The 19,623-nt window shown below is 40.8% G+C and overlaps 1 protein-coding gene across 1 annotated transcript in view; it reads right to left on the bottom strand.

Annotated features, from left to right (window-relative positions):
• The window catches only part of il1rapl1a (interleukin 1 receptor accessory protein-like 1a), a 150,553-nt gene that overhangs the window by 67,337 nt on the left and 63,593 nt on the right, over positions 1-19,623 (bottom strand). Inside the window, exon 5 of the mRNA XM_085374071.1 lies at positions 19,364-19,517. Coding sequence (XP_085230197.1) covers positions 19,364-19,517 — 154 coding nt within the window. The remainder of the gene's footprint in view (positions 1-19,363; positions 19,518-19,623) is intronic.

Raw genomic sequence — 19,623 nt, 5'->3', positions numbered from 1 at the left:
GCTCTACATAATGTTTCACCATCTGAATCCGGGTTGAATTAGGTCACTTGTCAGGCAACAAGTCTATATGTTATTCCAAAACAAAACATTTAAGCTACAGCTGAAAAATTACAGAACTTTACTGCAGAGCTGTTTAAAAAAGTGGTGTGGTAACCCTAATGAGACTCGGAAAAGGTGTCTTTAATTTAGTCCTCTTTGCAGTCTACAGTAACCGAACACAAACGAAGCTAAAATGACTGAGGCTGTTCTGTGAACATCACTGAAAATTCCAATTAGAAGGCTAGGATCAAAATTTGTGATATTGAGCCCTACTCCCAGCCTTTGTATCTCTAATGAAATCTCGCAAGCTGTGCTCTTGATCTTTTGCAATTAAAGCCAAACTATGTAACATTCTGTTGTGATTTTTTTCCACAAAAACAACATTTTTATTCCAAGAAATAAAAAGGATGCATCATTCATCGTGAGGTTTATTGGTATGTTTTCTAAAATTGGCTGGATAAAACAGCATGTAGCAGCTGAAAGAAAGCATGATGTGTGCCATCAGAAGACTTCAGTTATATTTTACAACCAGTGAGAACACAACTCCATAACAGACACCAGCAAACACACTGTAAATAATGCTGTTAGTTTCCTGACCTTTTATGGCTTTCCTTATTTTCTGTCATATATAAAATATCACAAAGGTGGACTGTCATATTAAACATCTCCAACAAGTCGTTATGAGCCAAATGATGGATCTAAATGCTTTTCTTTATTTTGTCATAATCTGGTCCTCCCAAAAAATAGACTTAAAGTTAGAGGAGCTAAAACACTTGGTTTCAGACAAATGATGGGCCTGCACTAAGGCCCAGTATAAATATATAGGGATTATTTTAGACTTCGAATTATGCAAAGCTAGTACAGGGTACACAAATAAATATATGGAGTCAGAAAAAAAGCATTAAAATACCCATTTAAGGTTTTGCCCCACTGAAGGAAGTTAGTACAGTAGGTTGTGTTACAGCTCGCCTCTTAGGCTACATCATAATGCTGGTTTGCATAAGGCATTTTTTTATTTTGTTGCATGCATGACTGATGTTCCTTTCCACACTGTTTCATGGAACCCAACTGAATTCCACAGTGTGCGATTATCATGCTAAGGCTGCTGTTGTTGCTGTTCATAAAAGGTAAGTCTAAAGGTAAGTAATTGCTAATGCAAATGTCAAACACTACATGCATTCCCAAACGCATACAAACAACCAAGTGCATACATGCACTACATCAAGAGTCACCCTCCTGTCAGCATTTTTACACTGAATTCAAAGCTAATAAAGGTAGAAGTGCTGATTGAGTGCTTTGACCTCCCTGGAGTTGGTGGAGGTTAAACGGTTGCAAACTGGAGTCTTTTTCTCTGCTTTTAAAGACCTGACATGTTCCCTGCAGGATGTCTGATGCTCTCTGACCACAAATCAACCATCAATTACAATCCAACAAAAACTCATGCACACACCATTACCAACACCACAGTGCTAAAAATCTGGGACAATATATTTGTGCAAAGCCAGAGGGTAACGTTAACAGAAGCTTAACAAGGCATACTGTTAAGCAGAAAGTAGAACAAGAGAAAGACAAATATGTGTGCAAATGGGAGTCGTGGGCTTGACATGTGAGCAAAGGAGACTGCAAGCATGTTTGAAGAGCTACTCATCTCTACAGTCCTTCAACAAATGCATTTATTAGCAAGAAAAAGCTCTGAAGACTTAAAACACGAGTGGCAATTGCATTTAGCTGTTTAATTCTATGGCCTCGTACGGCCTTACTTCGAGATTAAAGGACCTTTTTTGTCCACTCAGAATAACTTGTTACAACATAGCTGGAACCAAGGTGCCACCTTATCACTTACAAAGGCAACACTGTTGGCGAATGTCTAAAAAGGAGGACGGTTGGCAGCTTGTTGGCGGGCAGTCACTATAGAGGATAAATGATTCTCTGACATTCAAATACAAAAAAGGAAAAATCTATTGGTGAATGCAACACTTTATACCAACTATATATACATATATACAAAGAGGGAAGGGAAGAGGGAAACACAACCAGTCATTCAGAAGCACATGTGGGGATTTTGAGCTGAACACTTACTGAATATTGTCTTTAATACTGAGGCTTTCAGAACTTTTATCAGTGTTTATTTAGGCATTATTATAGTACATAAATACAGATTTTAAGACCACATTTTTAGGGTTTTTCATCTTACCTCATCGAAAAATATTAAAAGCCAAATTACCCTCCTTTTTTGTATATATAATTCACAAAACTCTTGTGTCAAAGACAACAAATTATTCAGCTTTGATAAAAGGGAATAATCTGGCAGCCACTCCATACAGTGACATCTCCTAGAGAAGCACAGTCGACATCACATTCCCTAAAAATGAGGCGACATGAGATATCGATAGCTGCATTATTTGCATTTTGAATATGCCCACCTTCAAAGCATAGCAACAGAGGGGAACACTGAGGATTTGACAGTAATGACTAATCATGGACCAGTGATACAAAGTGGGCCTCTTCACAGGGAGCCTTTGATGCAGGTGAATCACATCCTAAACATACTTATTAGCAAGAGTGAGGGAGGAAGGGTGAGGTGGGGAGAGAAAAATTTGTTCCGCACGATAGCTGGCATGCTTGGGTGCACGAGAACAGAAGGTTGGCATAATGAATTTTGGCGTGCAAGCGGCTGTTAATGAAATAAAGAACCCCACCCCAACAGAGGCGTGAATGTGTGTGTGTGGGTGCCTGAGACTCTATTCATGTTTGTAAAAAGTGAGGGCTGGTGAGAGCTGTGTGAGTTTACTACAGAGGAGAAGATGAAGAGGGAGGTAGAAGAGTGAATGAGCAAAGTTTACTACTATACAGAACATAGAGGGGCAGGTTGTTGGACTCGTGTGGGCTGTGTAAAGAAAAAAATCTGCATCAACATTCACGTACAAGTACTGTGGCTCAGGGCCTGCGGTGTGTTGCCTCACAACAAGCTGGTCCTGGGTTCAAAACCCAGGCAGGCCCTCTTTGTGAAGTTTGTGAATGTTCTTGAGGCTACCTATTATAAAACAATATAGTGCTGAAGCAATATCATGATGCAAGCACTGAATGTGGATGTGTGCAACAATGTGAAGGCGCTGAAGTTGCAAACACAAACAAGTGATGACAGGTGGATGAAAGGAAGACACTGGCTGATCACATATGGCAGTTTTTATAGCCTGGAAGAGCCAGAGGTGAGCTGCTTTAGCTTAGGGCGCTAACATGTCAGTGAATTTCCCTACAATATATGCTAGAATGGCCTTCCAGACAGTGGGAGGATTGTCACCGGGGAGCAAAAGTATCATAACGTACCTGGTTTGAAGTGGCTCAGTTTATGAATCAAAGATTTTTGCTGAAACAGCATAAAATATATCCTATTCAAACCGGCCCATTTTCATTCCAGGCCATCAAACACTACGGTTTTGTCAAAGCTGTTAGCCACTCTGATATGCACAGGATTTGCTTAGTAGTACTGAGAGCGGGTCTGTCATTCTCATTTTGTCACACACAGCTTGTAAAGGACCACTTTGCGCCACACTTAAATGCACGAGATAAGCATTATATATTTCAGCATGCAGGGTTCATGTATTCTAACCCAAACCATGATCTTCTTCTCTTTATGCAGTAAAAAGTTAGTGCACACAAGAAATTAATGAGTGAAAACAAAGTAAAACACAAAGATTCAACAACAGAATATTAATCCCAGTGTCCCCAAGCTAGAGACTTGCTCAAGTGTGCAAACTACACCACCCCCGCCGTTCTAACCACCTGATGTCGCTGAATATTGCAGCATAGCTGTTTAAATAGTTAAGATATATTTAGGATATTGTAGTTTTATATTCATGTGGCATATAGTGCGTTCTCAGTAGGCCAGGTGGTGGTGGCTCTGATGTGATTTTGAAACTCTCTGAAGATAGTCTGTCCCCACCCTCTCAACACGGGTTCTCTAATTGAGTGTTAATTTGGTGCTAATTATGTAACATGTTATCCCAGTGAGACGCCCCAGATGCCACGAGACGAAGGCGTGTGGAAGAGTGTGTAGAACTGCAAAGCAAAGCATTTAGGGAGACGCGATATGATGCCGGTTCTGCATCTGCTTCGTGAACTCAGTAAATCACAATGCTGGAAAAAAGAAAACAAATACACACACTCATACATCCCACATAAGGAAGCATTCAATCAATCCAGTAGTGAAAAGTGTGCTCTTCAAAAAGGCCATCCTCACACGAACTGCAGCTGCTTGTTAAACAAATATTCTTCTCTCTACAAGCGAGTGTTTGAATAAATCATTCAACAAACATTTCCCTGTGAAAATGTGGACCTTTAAACACTTTTTCTTTTCTTTCACTATGAAAGTAATAAACACTGATTCTGGGCTATTTTTTTGAGTGGTCGGGCCCGGGGTTGCGCTTTTCTCCCTCTGTTCTGTTTGCTCTTCAGCATACAGTAAATATAACATGATTAGGAAGAAGATCTCTCTGGTCTTTTATTCATCAAAGTTGGAGAGCTTCATGCAACATATACCACTGAATATTCTGCAGGGGCGCCGATGGAGGCTGTTATGATTTAGGAATATGTGTGTAGTGCTTGCTTATTACATGAGAATGTGAAGGTATGCACTTGACTGTGAGCCTGCTGCTTTGATCAAAGGATAATGCTCTCATATTTTAACCAGCTCTGGGGAAAGACCAAAAACATCTATACATTTCTCAGTGCTTATAAAATAGTCTGCCTTACACTCTACTGTCTAAATCTCTACAGAACTAAATCTTAAAGAGAGGTAATTTTAGATCTAGTCAATTTAGTTTATTGTAAACATTCTTTGAACAACATTAACTGTTATATTTACAGGAAACTAATTTAGGAAAAGAAAAATACATGTTTAATATGGTATTGAATTTTTAATCTATTTTGAGGACTGTTAGTGTAATTGACTCAAACTAAGCTATGTTGTGGTAAATCAATTGAGGTCAACTAGAGATGTACTGTACTTTTTATAACTATTCCCAGTTTCTTATTAATGATTTTCTTGCAGTAAGAACAAGGATTTATCCTCTAGTGGGCTTTTTCGGTTTTTTTGTACAGTCTATTGATGCAGTCACATATGGAACTCGCCCAGATACACTATTACTAAACTCCACTAATGATGCTATGCATCTTAACTCAGTGTTATGGCTTACCGCAACTTTGCTATTAGTAACATGAGTATACTCACTGCCCATAAAGCCCCTTTTCCATAAGTACATACTTGGTTCGACTCTGCACGTTTCACCATGGTTTTCAGGGTTTTCCATTAGTTTAGTTACACCTTGACAAGTTACACCTTAATAGTACTGGGGTGGATCACTGTTGCCCCCAGAAATGGCTTGGGTCTACATGACAGTGCTGGAAATATTGCTCAGAGATTTTGGGACATACTGACATCATAGCATCAAGCAGTTTTTGCAGATTTGTTGGCTATACTGATCTGCAGGCTTTTGTGGCCATTTGGGTACAGTGAATTCATTATTATGTTCAAGAAACCAACTTAAGATGCTTTGAGCTCTGTGACACATTATCCTGCTGGAGGCAGTGTACCCATCTCCTGATGGCTAAGGTCATAAAGAGATGGACATGATTAGCAACAATATTGGCTCTTCATGTTTTAGTGATCCTCAGTTGGTACTAGAGGACCCAAAGAGAATAACACCACCACAACCAGCCTAAAGTATTAATGCAAGGCAGGATGGATCCATGTGTTTGTGCCGTTTACACCACATCCTGATCCTAACATCTAAATGTTGCAGCAAAAATCATGGCTCAAACCAGGCAACATTTTTGCCAATCTTCTATTGTCCAATTTTGGTGAGCCAGTGTGAATTTTAGCCTCAGTTCCCTGTTTTTAGCTGACAGGAGTGACACCCGATGTGGTCTTCTGAAGCATTCCTCTTAAACCCTTGACATGGCATATAGGGATATCCCAGTGCACAAGCAGTTTCTGGAATGCTCAAACAAGCCCATCTGGCTCCAACAATCACTTCAACAGGTTACCTTGATGATGTCTGCATATCTAAATGCATTTTGATGCAGCAATGTGACTGGCTGATGTTTGCATAAACCACTAGTTAAATGGGAGGACCTAATGAAGTGGCCAGTAAGTGCAAGTCTTTTAAAATGACAAGTCAGAAAAGGTAACTTGCCAAAAAAGGTATGGCTGCAATTAGCTTAGTTAATTTGCTGCGAGTTATTTATCTGCAACAATACAACCAACTGATAATGTGGATTTATTTTCACCAAATATGGAACAGATATCTTTGAGAAAGAAAAAGAGCACATCACCCATTTCCTTTTTAATGCAATAATGGCAGGGGAGATGACTGTATTTAGTTTAGCACTAACAGAACTCAGCAACCCCTCATTCAGCACTCAGCCTTGTCTGCATTCACTAATAGATTTCCTATTCTTGTCTAATTAATAAGGGAAGCCTTTTCCCCCTGAAAGGCTCCCAGAGCTATATTGAGGGGTGGAGAGGTCGCTTGGAATCCATCAGATGTGATGTAGTTAATCAGCATAAAGCCTGCTTCAATGCACTGCTAAACAACGACTGTAGGAATGGACCCAGCCTTCATAATGCACCACACCGGGACAGGGAAGTATAGAGATAATTCATAAACAGTATTGTGCACTGTCGAGTTTTTAGAGAAACTGCACTTACTTACTTTCTTTATTATCTGTTAAGCAGTTTTTCTAGTCAGAATTTAAAATTACTAGCTGAGGGAGAGAACGCTAAAGGATTTGTGGGAGAGAATATAAAAAATTTAGAATGTGGGGGAAAAGCCCACAAAACCACTCGCATCCTACCTTTCTGAGCAACAACAACGGCAGGAGAGAGAAAATGCACAACTCAGGGAGAGAGGAATAAAGGAGACCAGAGAGCAGGACCATATACAGGACAAGAAAAAATGCTATGATACTCCTCACACCCACATCATTCTGCAGCAAACTGGCAAGTCAGTAATAAAAGCTGACTCAGTCTCCTTCTGCAGTGCACATTTTACTTCATTGTTCCACGCATTTGATTAAAGTACAAAAAGAATATCTGTTCCTGACACAGTGGGGAACAGAGATGGTCATAAAGACAACAGATGAGTCAGGGAGGGCACTTCCTATTGATGTTGAGCATCTGACGAGCTAGACAGAAGTGCCAGATTATAATCTCACTAAGGTCAATCAAAAGCGTTAATCAGCATAATCTCACCTGCACCTACAGCCCACATATCTGCTGGCTACCTGGAGCCTGGCAACATCCTTCAAAGAAAACTGCCATTTGGGTGCTGCTGGCACCCGCTACCATCATCTAATCAGTCTCATTGGTACCTGATTCAGAGAAATCAGCTCTTCTTTAGCTGATACAAGCAAGGAGATTTGGACTGTGTGTCCAAGTGGCAATTGGTTTATGCAAGGAACAGGTGGAACAGAAACGCATTCATTTGCAGTTACTGCAGCCGGGCATGTATTCATGAGTGGGAATATGCAGTTCACACATAGGGATGTGCAGCAGTTACATGGATGCAGTGATGTGCACAAACACGCTGTACTGGTGTGCAAAGTATGCACACATACACACACTGTAGATGCTGACACTGGCATCTTGGACAGCCTCTCAAACTGTGTAGCGATGCCAGAAGAGGAGGAGAGAGAGAGAGAGCGAGAGAGCAGGAAAAACATCAATGCTGCTGTAAAGACATTATTTTCATTGTGTATCAGGGAAAGTGGTGGCACCATAAAACGGTAATGACAGTTAAGGCGTTTAGTCACGGACTTACTGGAAGGTGCTGAAAAACCCACACACCCATATTTTGACATACATAACATTCTTTGAAGCGTCAATCCTTAAAAATCTTATGACCTCATTAGTGGGCATCCGTATACCTTCACCTGTCAAGATGGAGTGAATAAAATTGATCTCTTCATTACAATGCAATGTTCAGCTGGGAAACCTTGGGTCATGGCATTCATATGGATGGTACTTTGACAGCTACTGCCCACCTAAACATTAGTGTAGACCAAACACCCTCGATGGGAAAGACAATCTTTAACAGCAGTGCTCACGCCAAGTGGGAAAATGCATCCTACCACCCTTGCAAGGCTTTGATGTGGAGTCCAAACCCCACTGATCCCAATCTGATCGATCATCTGAAAGATGCTCTGGAACGAGCCTGATACACAGAGGCCCAAAGGACTCGATGCCAACATCCCAGCGCCAGACACCCCAAGACACCCGCAGAGACACAATGATTAGCAATTCCACATCTGATACATAGCTCTTTGTGTGTGTGTCTATGGAGACAGAGATGCTTTGATTGGGCACTATGTATGTGTCAAAGGTGTATAGGTCAAGGGTGACAAAAATCTTATGAAGATCATTAACTCCAGGGAGGGGGGAAAATGTGATGGTAGTTACAAAAGCTATTATTTACCCTTGTATTGTTGCTATTTTTTAGTTTGGTTTGTACCGTATTGACAAGAAAAACAGTGTCTATCATTTCACTCAAAATGACATTGTTATACTGCCAAACTCTCTGAATAACAGAAAATTTTAACCTTCCAGATTTTTCTTGGAGCAACCTACAAGGTCTTTTGGCACCCTGAAATGTTGCATTATTAGATTTACCTGCAGGCTTGTAGAATCACAGACAGTCTCTCCATTCACTTTTTAACTGCTCTTTGTCCTGCATCTGAATGCAGTTGAGTAGATGTGCATATTAATCACATTAAGTGTTTTAAAATATGCCAACAGATGCTCAAAAACACCTTTATTACTCACATCAGGGTGTCTCCACGAAGGTGTCCACAGTCACTGCAAAGTTTAGATCAAGTGTCTGGTGATTTCTCTGTTTTGTATTGTCAACGTTCCCTGTGGTTGTTAATGGTCATACTCCCTATCATTTAATTGGACCAAAGCCTTTCTTGAGTTTCTTTTCTTGAGGACAGCGTATAATGAGAGGGTTATTCAGAGTCCTCTAACTGACCTTCAGCCATTACATACTCTGTCATAAGAACTGTGCTGCGGCTCTTCTTGAATATAAAAGAACTGTGAGCACTTTCCTTTTTTCTCACAAGGAAAGGAAAGGAAAGGAACATGTCTGCAAACTAAAAGGTTTGCAACGTCAAAAGTCACAACATCATCAAATCAAAATACTGTAGCCTACATAGCAATGAAATGTCATTAGAATTAAAAAAAAAAACAACCAAAAAACAAAAAACGATACTAATCTAAGTACAACATTATACTATAAGCAAGATGCTAACTGACAAAACTTCCCTGCTAGTTGTTCAAATTAAACCTCACACTGAGGCCATTTGCACTGCTACAGCTACTGCTGGGTTTAAAAATGAAACTACAGGAGCTCCAACCTTGCTGCAAGGTATGAAATTGTACAATAACTCACATGTAGACTTCAAAATTGAGAAAGGAGCACGCTATCTCAGTGTTCAGTTCAAAAGGACATTGTCTTTCATAGCAGGGTAGGACACAAATGGAAGAAAAATCATAGCTTTGGAGTGACTGCACGAACATGCACATTGTAAGGTACAAAAAGAGAGAGAGAAAGTGTCAGAGAGCGAGAGAAAGCCTAGATCTGTCTTCTCGAGAAAGCGAGGATTAAACAAACAAACATGTGATTTGCATCCGGAGGAGAGTACGTAGGGTTGCCAACCATCCCTTAAAATACGGAATCGTCCCGTATTTCGAAACAAAAGTACACGTCCCGTATTGAGCTAATAAGGGACGCACTTTGTCCCGTAATACAGTGAGAATCAAAAGTAGTCTATAACTTTTAATGGAATTAACGCTTTGTTTGAAAACATAATTCCCAGCCCCTCTCCTGCTTTGTGACCAATGAGCTGACAGCACACTTATGACAATTCGAGTATGACAAGTCAGATTACCGCTCATCTCATTGGTTGAGGAAAGGTCGCTTACGGAGAAAATACCGGAAGACAACCGATGACCACAACAACAAGCATGGCCAACAGGGAAACAAACGCCGACACTGCGGTGCAAGTCTCGGACGGCACACTGTGCCTCCATAAAATGAAGGTTATAACAGAAAATCTGTCGCTCGCTCTCTCTGTCTTTCACTCACACAGACACACCACCACATCAACTTTGCTAAATTGCTAATGAAAAACATTGATCAGGCAGCTGTGATTGAGCAGCAGTGTAAATCCAACTATTTTCACGGTTGTTGTGGTCGTGATAATTTTGTGATGCCACATGGAAAAGGCTCGGATGAGCTTTCCAAAGTTCTACAAGTTGTGCCTCCATCGCTTGTGTCCAGATCACACGCTGCACAGCTGTGCTGCAACGTCTTTTTCACCGACGTTTACGTGTTTGCGCGTGAGCAGCTGCGGTGACACCCTCACGAGCGATTGATGATCGGGAGCTGGTCGTGAGGTGTTAATCGCTTCTCGTTACCCCACGTATACTACACGACGCACGATGAAGGCCAAAATCGGGCTGATCACCAAATCGGTCGCACGACTCAAAAATCGGCTCAAAATGGGCCAAAAATCGCACAGTGTGAGCCCAGCATTAGAGCAGCAATGTTTGTTCGCTCAGAGAAAGAAAAAAAAAGGCTGCAAAAGTACAGGGAGGAATGGGAAAAGGAAAACACCTGGCTGGAAAAGTGCACTATAAAGCGCACTGCACTGTGTGCCGGCGCACTTTTTCCATAGGCATGCTTCTAGTGGTGGGCACATGAAGAACATGAGGGGCGTGAAAGCTCGGGGAACCCTTTACCGATTTTTTGTCCACCAGGCCACGGCTGAAGCAGATATGGTATGTAAACACTGGTTTGTTTTTTTTAAACCCTCTGGTTAAGGTTAATATGGGCATGTGCGGTGAATATCAGGGCTATGTGGCCAGAAGTGTGATAATATAATTTATTTTGTGTAATAAACAACTGCAAGGATAGATGATTACAACAAATAGATGACTAATACATAAACGTAATACATAGATGAATAATGATGATGAGTTATGATGCGTAATCATGGGAACAAGTGGGTTTACAAACAGGAGCAGCTGATTAGCTTTAGAAAAGCTGAAATAATACCTCAACTGAAGCCAACTGTACTAAATGCACTAAATGTGCACTGTTACAAGAATGATTTTGTTCTATTGTTTTCTATTAATTTATATAATTTTAAGTTAAGTAGGACAGAGTTCTTTTAAAGAAAGATTTACTTATATTCTCAAAAGTTAAGCATGACAGGCTTCTGTTTAAGAAAGAGACCTGTTTTATTGTGTTAATGTTGTCATTGTGAGCTAAAAATAAATGGCTAAATGATCATTTGTTTCCCATATGGTCATATCACAAAGAATATGCATCTGCTTAAATCAAGTTCAAGTCAAATGGTTAAAAAATAATTTCACACACAAAAAAAGAGCTACCACACTGGGAAGGGTGAAGACAACTGGGTAGCCCGGCCCTGGCCACGAGGTGTCCCTTATTTATTTTTCAGGGAGTTGGCAACCCTAAGAGTACGTGACAGCAGAGCTTTGTTTTTCTATTCCCCAGCAGTTCACGTACAATGCCGGGCTTAGCAGCAGCCTTGTAAGGACGGCAATTTCATTCTTGAGAAGTAAACTTCAAAATAGAGCCAGCTGCGGTAACATTTCTGGAGATTCCTGAAGAGTTTCATGCATTTTAAGAACCAAAAGTCCTTCTTTCTCATCCTTGATGAACAATAGGTGGTTCTGGATGAGATTGAAATGTTTGCGCTCTGCCTTTCACCAAAAAGATTTTGTGGTTTAAGTGAACTACCCAACAGGCTACCCAAATTTAGTATTTTAGTATTAGTATTTATTTATTTATTGTCATTGTCAAGAACAATGAAATTGCGTTTGGGGCTTCCATACAACCCCAAAAAAAGAAGAAAATAATAAATACCCCTTAAAACCCAAGTGTACAAATTGCAAAAATAAATCGTGAAATGTTCTGATAAAAAGCACAAAAAGGCCAAATACACTTTATAAGTACTTCTCATCCAACTCCTAACAAGAGTTTGATGACAAGATTGTTGCCACTTATATATGTGACTACCTGTAACTATCGGTGGGATAGCCAGGCCATCGCTTGACCCTGTAAGAGTAGAAGCCATTATACTCAATAATGATGATCATTATCATTAGACTTGTCATTAATTTGTAGGGCAAACTGCTACACAAAAGACATTTAATGTTCTGTGTTGTTTGATGACTTCTTAAAGGTGACAGCAAGTCCTTCACCTCAGACATCTGACAAATTGATAAACTGCAGACAAGTTGTACAAACACATAGTTTGTGATCAGTTCAAGCCTTATAGACAAGAAGCTCAACCTCAAAGTCAGCTGACCATTGAAGAATTTTGTTGTTGTAGTCAACAACTCAGATAGAAATGATCATAGTTTGGACTTTATCTGATATGATGGGAATTTGCTCTAGTTGGGGTTGTATTTGATCTATCTATCTATCTATCTATCTATCTATCTATCTATCTATCTATCTATCTATCTATCTATCTATTAGGGGTGCAACAATACTCGTATCGATATTGAACCATTCGATACAGTGCTTTCGGTTCGGTACGCATATGTATCGAACAATACAAAATGTTTAATTTATTTTATCAACTTTCCTTCTGACGATGCTGTCTGTGTTGAGCGCTCAGTCGATCTGCGCTCGACAGTGCAGCCTAGGCGGAGTAGTCGAACGCAGATTCACTGAGCGCAGGGCAAGCTAGCGAGACAGAAGTTAAGTTCTCCTTGCAACATGGCAAATTAAACCTCCCCCACCCTCATTCAGATCTGGCGTTTGGAAGTATTTTGGTTTTCATGTGACGTATGACCCTGAAGGTAAGCGCGTCATGGACAAAAGTAAAACAGTATGTTGGATGTGCCACACAATGCTCAATTACATTGGTGGGAACTAGTGTGTTAGCGCAGTTAGATCGTTAACGTGTTGGCCGTCCAGCCCCACGCACGGGGCGATCTGCGGTAGCTCGTTAACGGAGATTTGCCGTGTTGTGGCTTTAACGTCATTTCAACGAGATTACCGCTGACAGCACTAGTGGGAACAAAATGAATATGCCTGCATATTTACTCCGACATCATCCTAGTGCAAAGACAAGTGGAAGCAGACAAAAACAACAAGCACGCATGCTACAACCTTTACCCGAGTCATTTAGACAGCTGTTAGCACATGATTCTCCTTATGGGGACCTGATATGTTTAATATGCTGCTGAGAATATAGCCCAGAAGAAGCGTATAGTATAGCTTTTAGTTTGGAAAGAGACATTTCTCTGTAATAAACTCTCTTTTCCAAAGATGAGTGATTTCTCGATCAGATATATTTATTTTTTTCATTACTTTGTTGTTTCAGCAACATTAAATTTAAAAACTGTACTTTTGAGTTAAAATATATATTTATAATTTTAATAAATGACAAATTAAAAAGGCATGAACAGTTTTTTGAACCTGACACCAAAATATCGAACCGAACCGTGAATTTTGTGTATCGTTGCACCCCTACTATCTATCTATCTATCTATCTATCTATCATAGTCTGAAGTACTCATGTTATTGGAAGGCCACGCTATATAAGTTCAGTGTCATTCATATTGCTATGATAAGTGATATCAGTGTTATGAACGTTATGACTTATCCCTATCATAGAGGACACGTTCAGTGAAAGGAGACCATTTCACTGGACTCAAAAATATAACAGTAACAGGTCTTTTTAGACGTACTTCGTCAGCCACTACATAACACTGTTTAATTATTGACCCAGACTTCAAAAGGCTTCAAAAGACAGAATAATAATTTTAATTTCACTCATGCTCTTGTACTTACGCTATAGGCCTAGATAATGATAATAACCACAGACAGAGGGTGTGTATGTGGGTAGTGTGTGGTAGGTCAGGCAAGATTAATTGTGTAGTATGTAAATTTCATTCGTCACATGCAGACTGATGTCGATTTTAATTGAATTAAAACAATGTGAACTCTGGCCTGCTCAGACTCTAAGAGGACAGCTGGTGAATAGTGATGAAGTGAGTTGGAGAGACAGGAGGAGGAGAGGGCGGGGAGGTGAGGGGTGAGGTAGATATGGCAAGGGGCACAGATTAGTTAATGATGAGAGTGATAGTTGACCCTAAACTAATGAGCCATTTTCTTCCATCCTATACAGTGCTATTGTTTCACCAGTAACTGAGCTGCTTTGTAAATTTATAGGCTCTGAAAAGCATGCGGATTTATCAGTATCAGCAGGTTGTGACAGATAATATAAAGCAATTTTATATTGGGTGTGCCATCCTCTCATGGGTGTGATTGATGTAAGTGTGTGTGTACACAAGTGCACTGGTGTGTAAGTGAAGTTGGGAAAAGTCAACTGCTGGCGTAACACTTATCTCAGGTGTGATTTTATCATCTCGTCTCCAAGGACATGTACAGTAACCGAGGCTGAGAGTCGATCATGGCAGGCCAGCACACGACAGGCATCCGAGTTACAACGTATTCACGCAAGCACATAGTCTCGGAGATGGAGAAGGTTTCAGCTGAGGCTAAACCCATCTCTTTTTCTCACCCCACACTTCTTATCTCTCACCTCTCATTCCTCATATTCCCACTCTATGGGATAATATCATAGCTAATCGCTGCCTCTCCATCCATCTATCCTCCTTCGGCCTGATAGATGAGGACAGAAAACAGACGGAGGGGGTGTGGATACCACACTCCTCTTTCACGTCTCTGCTGACTGCTTCTGCCTCCGCTTTTTTTCCCCTTGCTGCATCCACGGAGGCTACATCCAGCCGACAAAGTAAAAGTCAAGTCATCGCCTTGATAAATAAATATATAACTACATCACACAGTCATGCTCACACATGTGCATGTCGCCGGTTACATTTTATAAGGCTGTGAAGTGCACGCACTTCTGAAGGTGACCCTGTTACTGCAATGAGACAATGTCCCAGCTCACCTCTCCCCACATCAGCTCCTCATTACACACACAAATACACTCGGTTTCTGTAAACTCTGATGGAGGAATCTTAGGTGTAACACTGCCTGCTGAGTGTATAAAAATCAGACACAATGCATGCCTATACAGCGAGGACACAAACAGTCACATATTTTATCCTCACAAATAAACATATTCATTCACTGTACATAAATTGAGTTTTCCAAGCATCGCCCCTTTTGCGCTGTGGACATTCTACAAGCGGTAATGTAAGGTAGACGATTCCTCTCCTCCCCTCGATTTCCTCTTGCCCTGTGCACCTCCAATTCACTGTGCCAAATGGTACATTTACATTGGCCATAACCTCAGTCACCATGCTTGCAGGCTATGCTGAATGTGCAGGCACACATTTCTACAGTGAAGGGATGCAGACAGTGGTATAATGGGAGCAATAGATAGAAACCCACGCCCGAGGCATCCATCAAGCCAAACGACTCCATTACAGTAAGTCCGACAGAGGCAAACGGTAATGTGCACTGTGATAAACACTAGGATAATAGTCTGTTTATAGTCCTGGACACACTGTTTCTGCTGGGAAACACTGGCTAGGAATACAGATAAGATACACGAGCACCAACCTCTATCTTTTTCACTCTGTTCTATCGCTTCTCCCTCTCCCTCTTTTTGCTGTTATCAGTCACTTTCGCTCCCTTGTTCTCTTTATCCTTTTCCGCTCTCCCTGTATAATATTTTCCTTCCTGCAGAACACAGAGCAGGCTGCATACATCAGCTGAACCGAGCTTTATCTGGTGTTTTACTGTTGTAGCATTACCATCACAGTACTGGAATGAGGCCTAAGAGAGCCATAAAAATTTAACAGAAACGATTCAGACGTAGAATGAAACATCACACAAAATTCCCACAAGTATGTATGTTTAATGTTAAAAAGACAAACTCGCAGGCACGCACAGATAAAGCGGCCCGCGCTCGTATCGGTTCATATCATAGGTGGGTTGCAGTTTCGGCTCGGAGACTGCTCCGTGTGTCTGTGAAAGTGGGAAGGGGTAAACACAGTTGTAGACAAATCTGACCACACTCAGCATTCCCCAGAGGAACCGCGGAATGGCCAACCTGCTGCTGCTATGAATCAATTATAACAGTACACAAAAAGGCACTCTCTTTTAAAGATGGGAGGTGGAGGTGAAGGCCCATGGGGGGCGGGGAAAAGGAAAATCTTTCCATCTGTTGATAATGGTGCATTTGTTCTCAGTGCACTCGGTTGCTGCACGGGCTGTACCTCCCTGCGTCTGCACGCTCAGAATCAGATAAGAAAATTTCAATGCACCGTGACATAAACATAAAATGAGGCGAGGGGCTGTTGTTTGTTTTACATTCCGATTAACCCGAAGAGCATCAGAGCTTGATTAAGGGGCTCCTGGATCAGCCTGATCTGTGAGGGCCTGTGTTTATGCTCATAGTTAACCTCTATTACAAGACTTACTTTATTCCACATAGCAGCTCCTCTACTGCTTCTAATGGAAGTCATTACATAGTGGAGTAGGGTCAGAACACACGCGCACACACACACACACACACACACACACACACACACACACACACACACACACACACACACACAGTCTGCAGTGAGGCAGGGTCACAGCAAAGGCCAGTATCTATTGCGCTATATTTAAGATCAGTTAAACTTAATGACCTCCTTCGTCCTCTTGGCCTATCAAATAAACTACAACATTAGCCCTTGGATGTAGTTTGGCCTTTTATGTTTGCTGTCCAGGCAATGTCGGTTTTAACAGGATGTGATAAAATGTGGATAATCGCACACCCACTTGAGGGGATGATGGTGTAGGTTTATTATAGGAAATGAGCCCATGGTGAGAGGGAGCTAATCTGATTCTAACAGGAGACTACAGCTTTAAAAGAGGAGGTATCCCACTAAGGCTAAATCAAGTGGTACTATAGTATTTAGAGTATCCCCATATTTTTTTCTTTTACAACAGAAAAAGCAGAGTAGAAAATACAGAAGAGAACGCAGGCATTTACGTGACTGCATTTCCCTGTCAAAAGAATCTCGCTAAACTGTTGTCATGGTTGATAGTTTTCTGCTGCATTAATGCTGAAAAGCATCGTGTCCCAAGTGTAAACTTTCTAACTCTGTTTTCATGACAAATGATGGCACTTTATGTTCTGCAGCCAGCATGGGATTCACTCATGAAGCCTACACATTTTATAGCATTCAATTAAACACACCAACAGTATTATTAGACCATATACTCACAGGACAGTTTATTAGGTACACCTTTCTAGTACTGGTGTTGACCCCCTTTTGTATTTGGAAATGCATTAGTCCTTTGTGGCATAGACTAAACAAGGTGTTGGAAACTTTTCTCAGATATTTAGGTCCATATTAACATAGCAGCTTCAAACAGTTGCTGCAGATTTGACCACATCTGTGGCGTGAATCTGAACTCTTGGACATGGTGCAGTACCCGACTAGAAGCACCTTTCAGATGATGGGTGGCTGTGGTTATAAAGGGATGGATGTGATCAGCAACAACACTCAAGTAGGTTGTGGTGTCCAGTCATTTTTAGTGCACTGAGTTGCTGCCATGTGATTGGATAATTAGAGATTTCTTTTAAACGAGCAGTTGAACAGGTATGCTATGGTGTGCACTATGAATTCAAAACAACTTAAAACAAAATCTATCAAAAACAATTTAAAAAGTAAATTTAGCCAAGGTGAATTGTTGTGGTACCAAAAGATGAAGGGATTTAATTCACCTTTCACTAAAAAATGCAGAAACAACAAAGTTTCTTTTAGGGCACACTGGCAAGGTAAAGTCCTCAGAGTTTGCTATTACATTTTCTCCAAAAAGTTGATTAAATAAATAAATAGTTCTCAGCATGCCAGAATACCTTGAACTTTCTTTTGGATTGCTCCAAAATTATTTAAATGTATTCAATTTATTATCTAAATGCTTAGCAAACCTGCAAATTTTGCTCATATCAACTGTAGATACCACAATATCTAGGGAGGGAAAAAGGTTACTTTCAACACTGGTGATGTGACTTTGGAGCTATGGAACAAAAACCCAAACTGGTTAACAAACTGCATGACCCACAACTGAGGGGTACTCACGTACTAGAGTAATGAGTCAACCAAGCTGGGAAGGCTCTCCCAGCGATAGTAATGGCAATAATGCCAAATTCTAATGTGTCTGCCTGTTGAACCCTGCCGTGGATAAACTGATAGCCCATCAGTCACAACCACAGCCGATCTCAAAACCACACCTCCAGGATCACTTTTAATCTTATCCAACAGCACACTCTGCTCAGGTTAAGACATGTAGCTTTCTCTCTCTCTGCCAGACAGCAGTCTGTGCACTTCAAATGCATAAACGCCTTCATATTACATAACAACAATGGCCAATTACTCAAAAAAGTGCCACTAAGGATATCAATCAAGTGTTCACAAATATTCAGTGTGGGGAAAACACCAAACATGCCCATGAACAATCTATGCGGACACATTTAATAATGAAATCATATTAAATATTTGCATTTATCATACCACTATCCTAAACATCATCAAAAAGATGCGCTGAATAATTTCTTGTAATTGCTACATCACAACTGAATATAGCAGTGTTAGTATACAATATACTGTAGCAGTCAGTATCAGACAGATCAGTATTCTTTAGGCGGCAACATTGAGTATAAAAGGGCAAAGGAAAAACTAGATTCACCCTCAATCCTCATCAGAGCAGTTAACCTGGCAGAACACACAAGCCAGAGCATCCAATTCCCAGGTTTCAACAGATGAATGCGTTTATTTGTCACACGCTCACCTTGCAGCTGTGCAAGGTAAAGAGAAAAAAAAAGGAGTGAGAGATGTATAGAAACAAAGAGTAAGTGCACTGTAAATCTACTGACCTTGGTCCTGGCTCTTTAGCTCTCTGTGTGAACGAGTTTAGCCTATAGCCTTAAATATTTCAACACTGCTTAGCTGACTGGAAAGTGCTGAGTTAGAAGGAGGGATAGATGCCAGGCCACAGCATTCACCTCCCTCCAACAATTAACACAACAGCAGGACATCATTGCCATACCCTGTGGTATTTGTGTCTGTGTTTGTATGAGTGTGTGTGCGTGGCTACGTGTGTATCTTTGTTACAATCCTCTCCTTTTATTCAACTGTCTACTATAATTACTACTCTGCTCATTCTTAAAACATGTGCTACTATGTGGAGAATTTGTATAAATGGCGCCTCTACACGCAGAAAACACATCTTCAGTTTTCCTGAGAACTTACCAGTTACTGTGAGTTCAGTCGTCCTTCTGACCACAAAACCACCAAACTGGACTTCGCAGGTGTAATTCCCAATGTCATCTTCTGTTACCTCTTGGATAGACAGAATGTCTCTCTTCTGGATGATGCTTGCACGCCACTGCTTTGGACGGCACTCCTGTGTACCAAAGAACAGTCAGATCAGAACTGTAAATATCTATTTACTGATATATCACGGGAGGTGTCAGATGTCATATAAGTGACAAGTGTAAAGACGCTGTGGA

The sequence above is a fragment of the Diplotaxodon limnothrissa genome, linkage group LG16 (genome assembly GCF_057381915.1).
Source record: "Diplotaxodon limnothrissa isolate DT_005_m linkage group LG16, D_limnothrissa_male_GT1.1, whole genome shotgun sequence".
Classification (NCBI taxonomy): domain Eukaryota; kingdom Metazoa; phylum Chordata; class Actinopteri; order Cichliformes; family Cichlidae; genus Diplotaxodon; species Diplotaxodon limnothrissa.
Note: the sequence above shows the minus strand (reverse complement) of the source record. Positions and strands in the feature narration are given on the sequence as shown.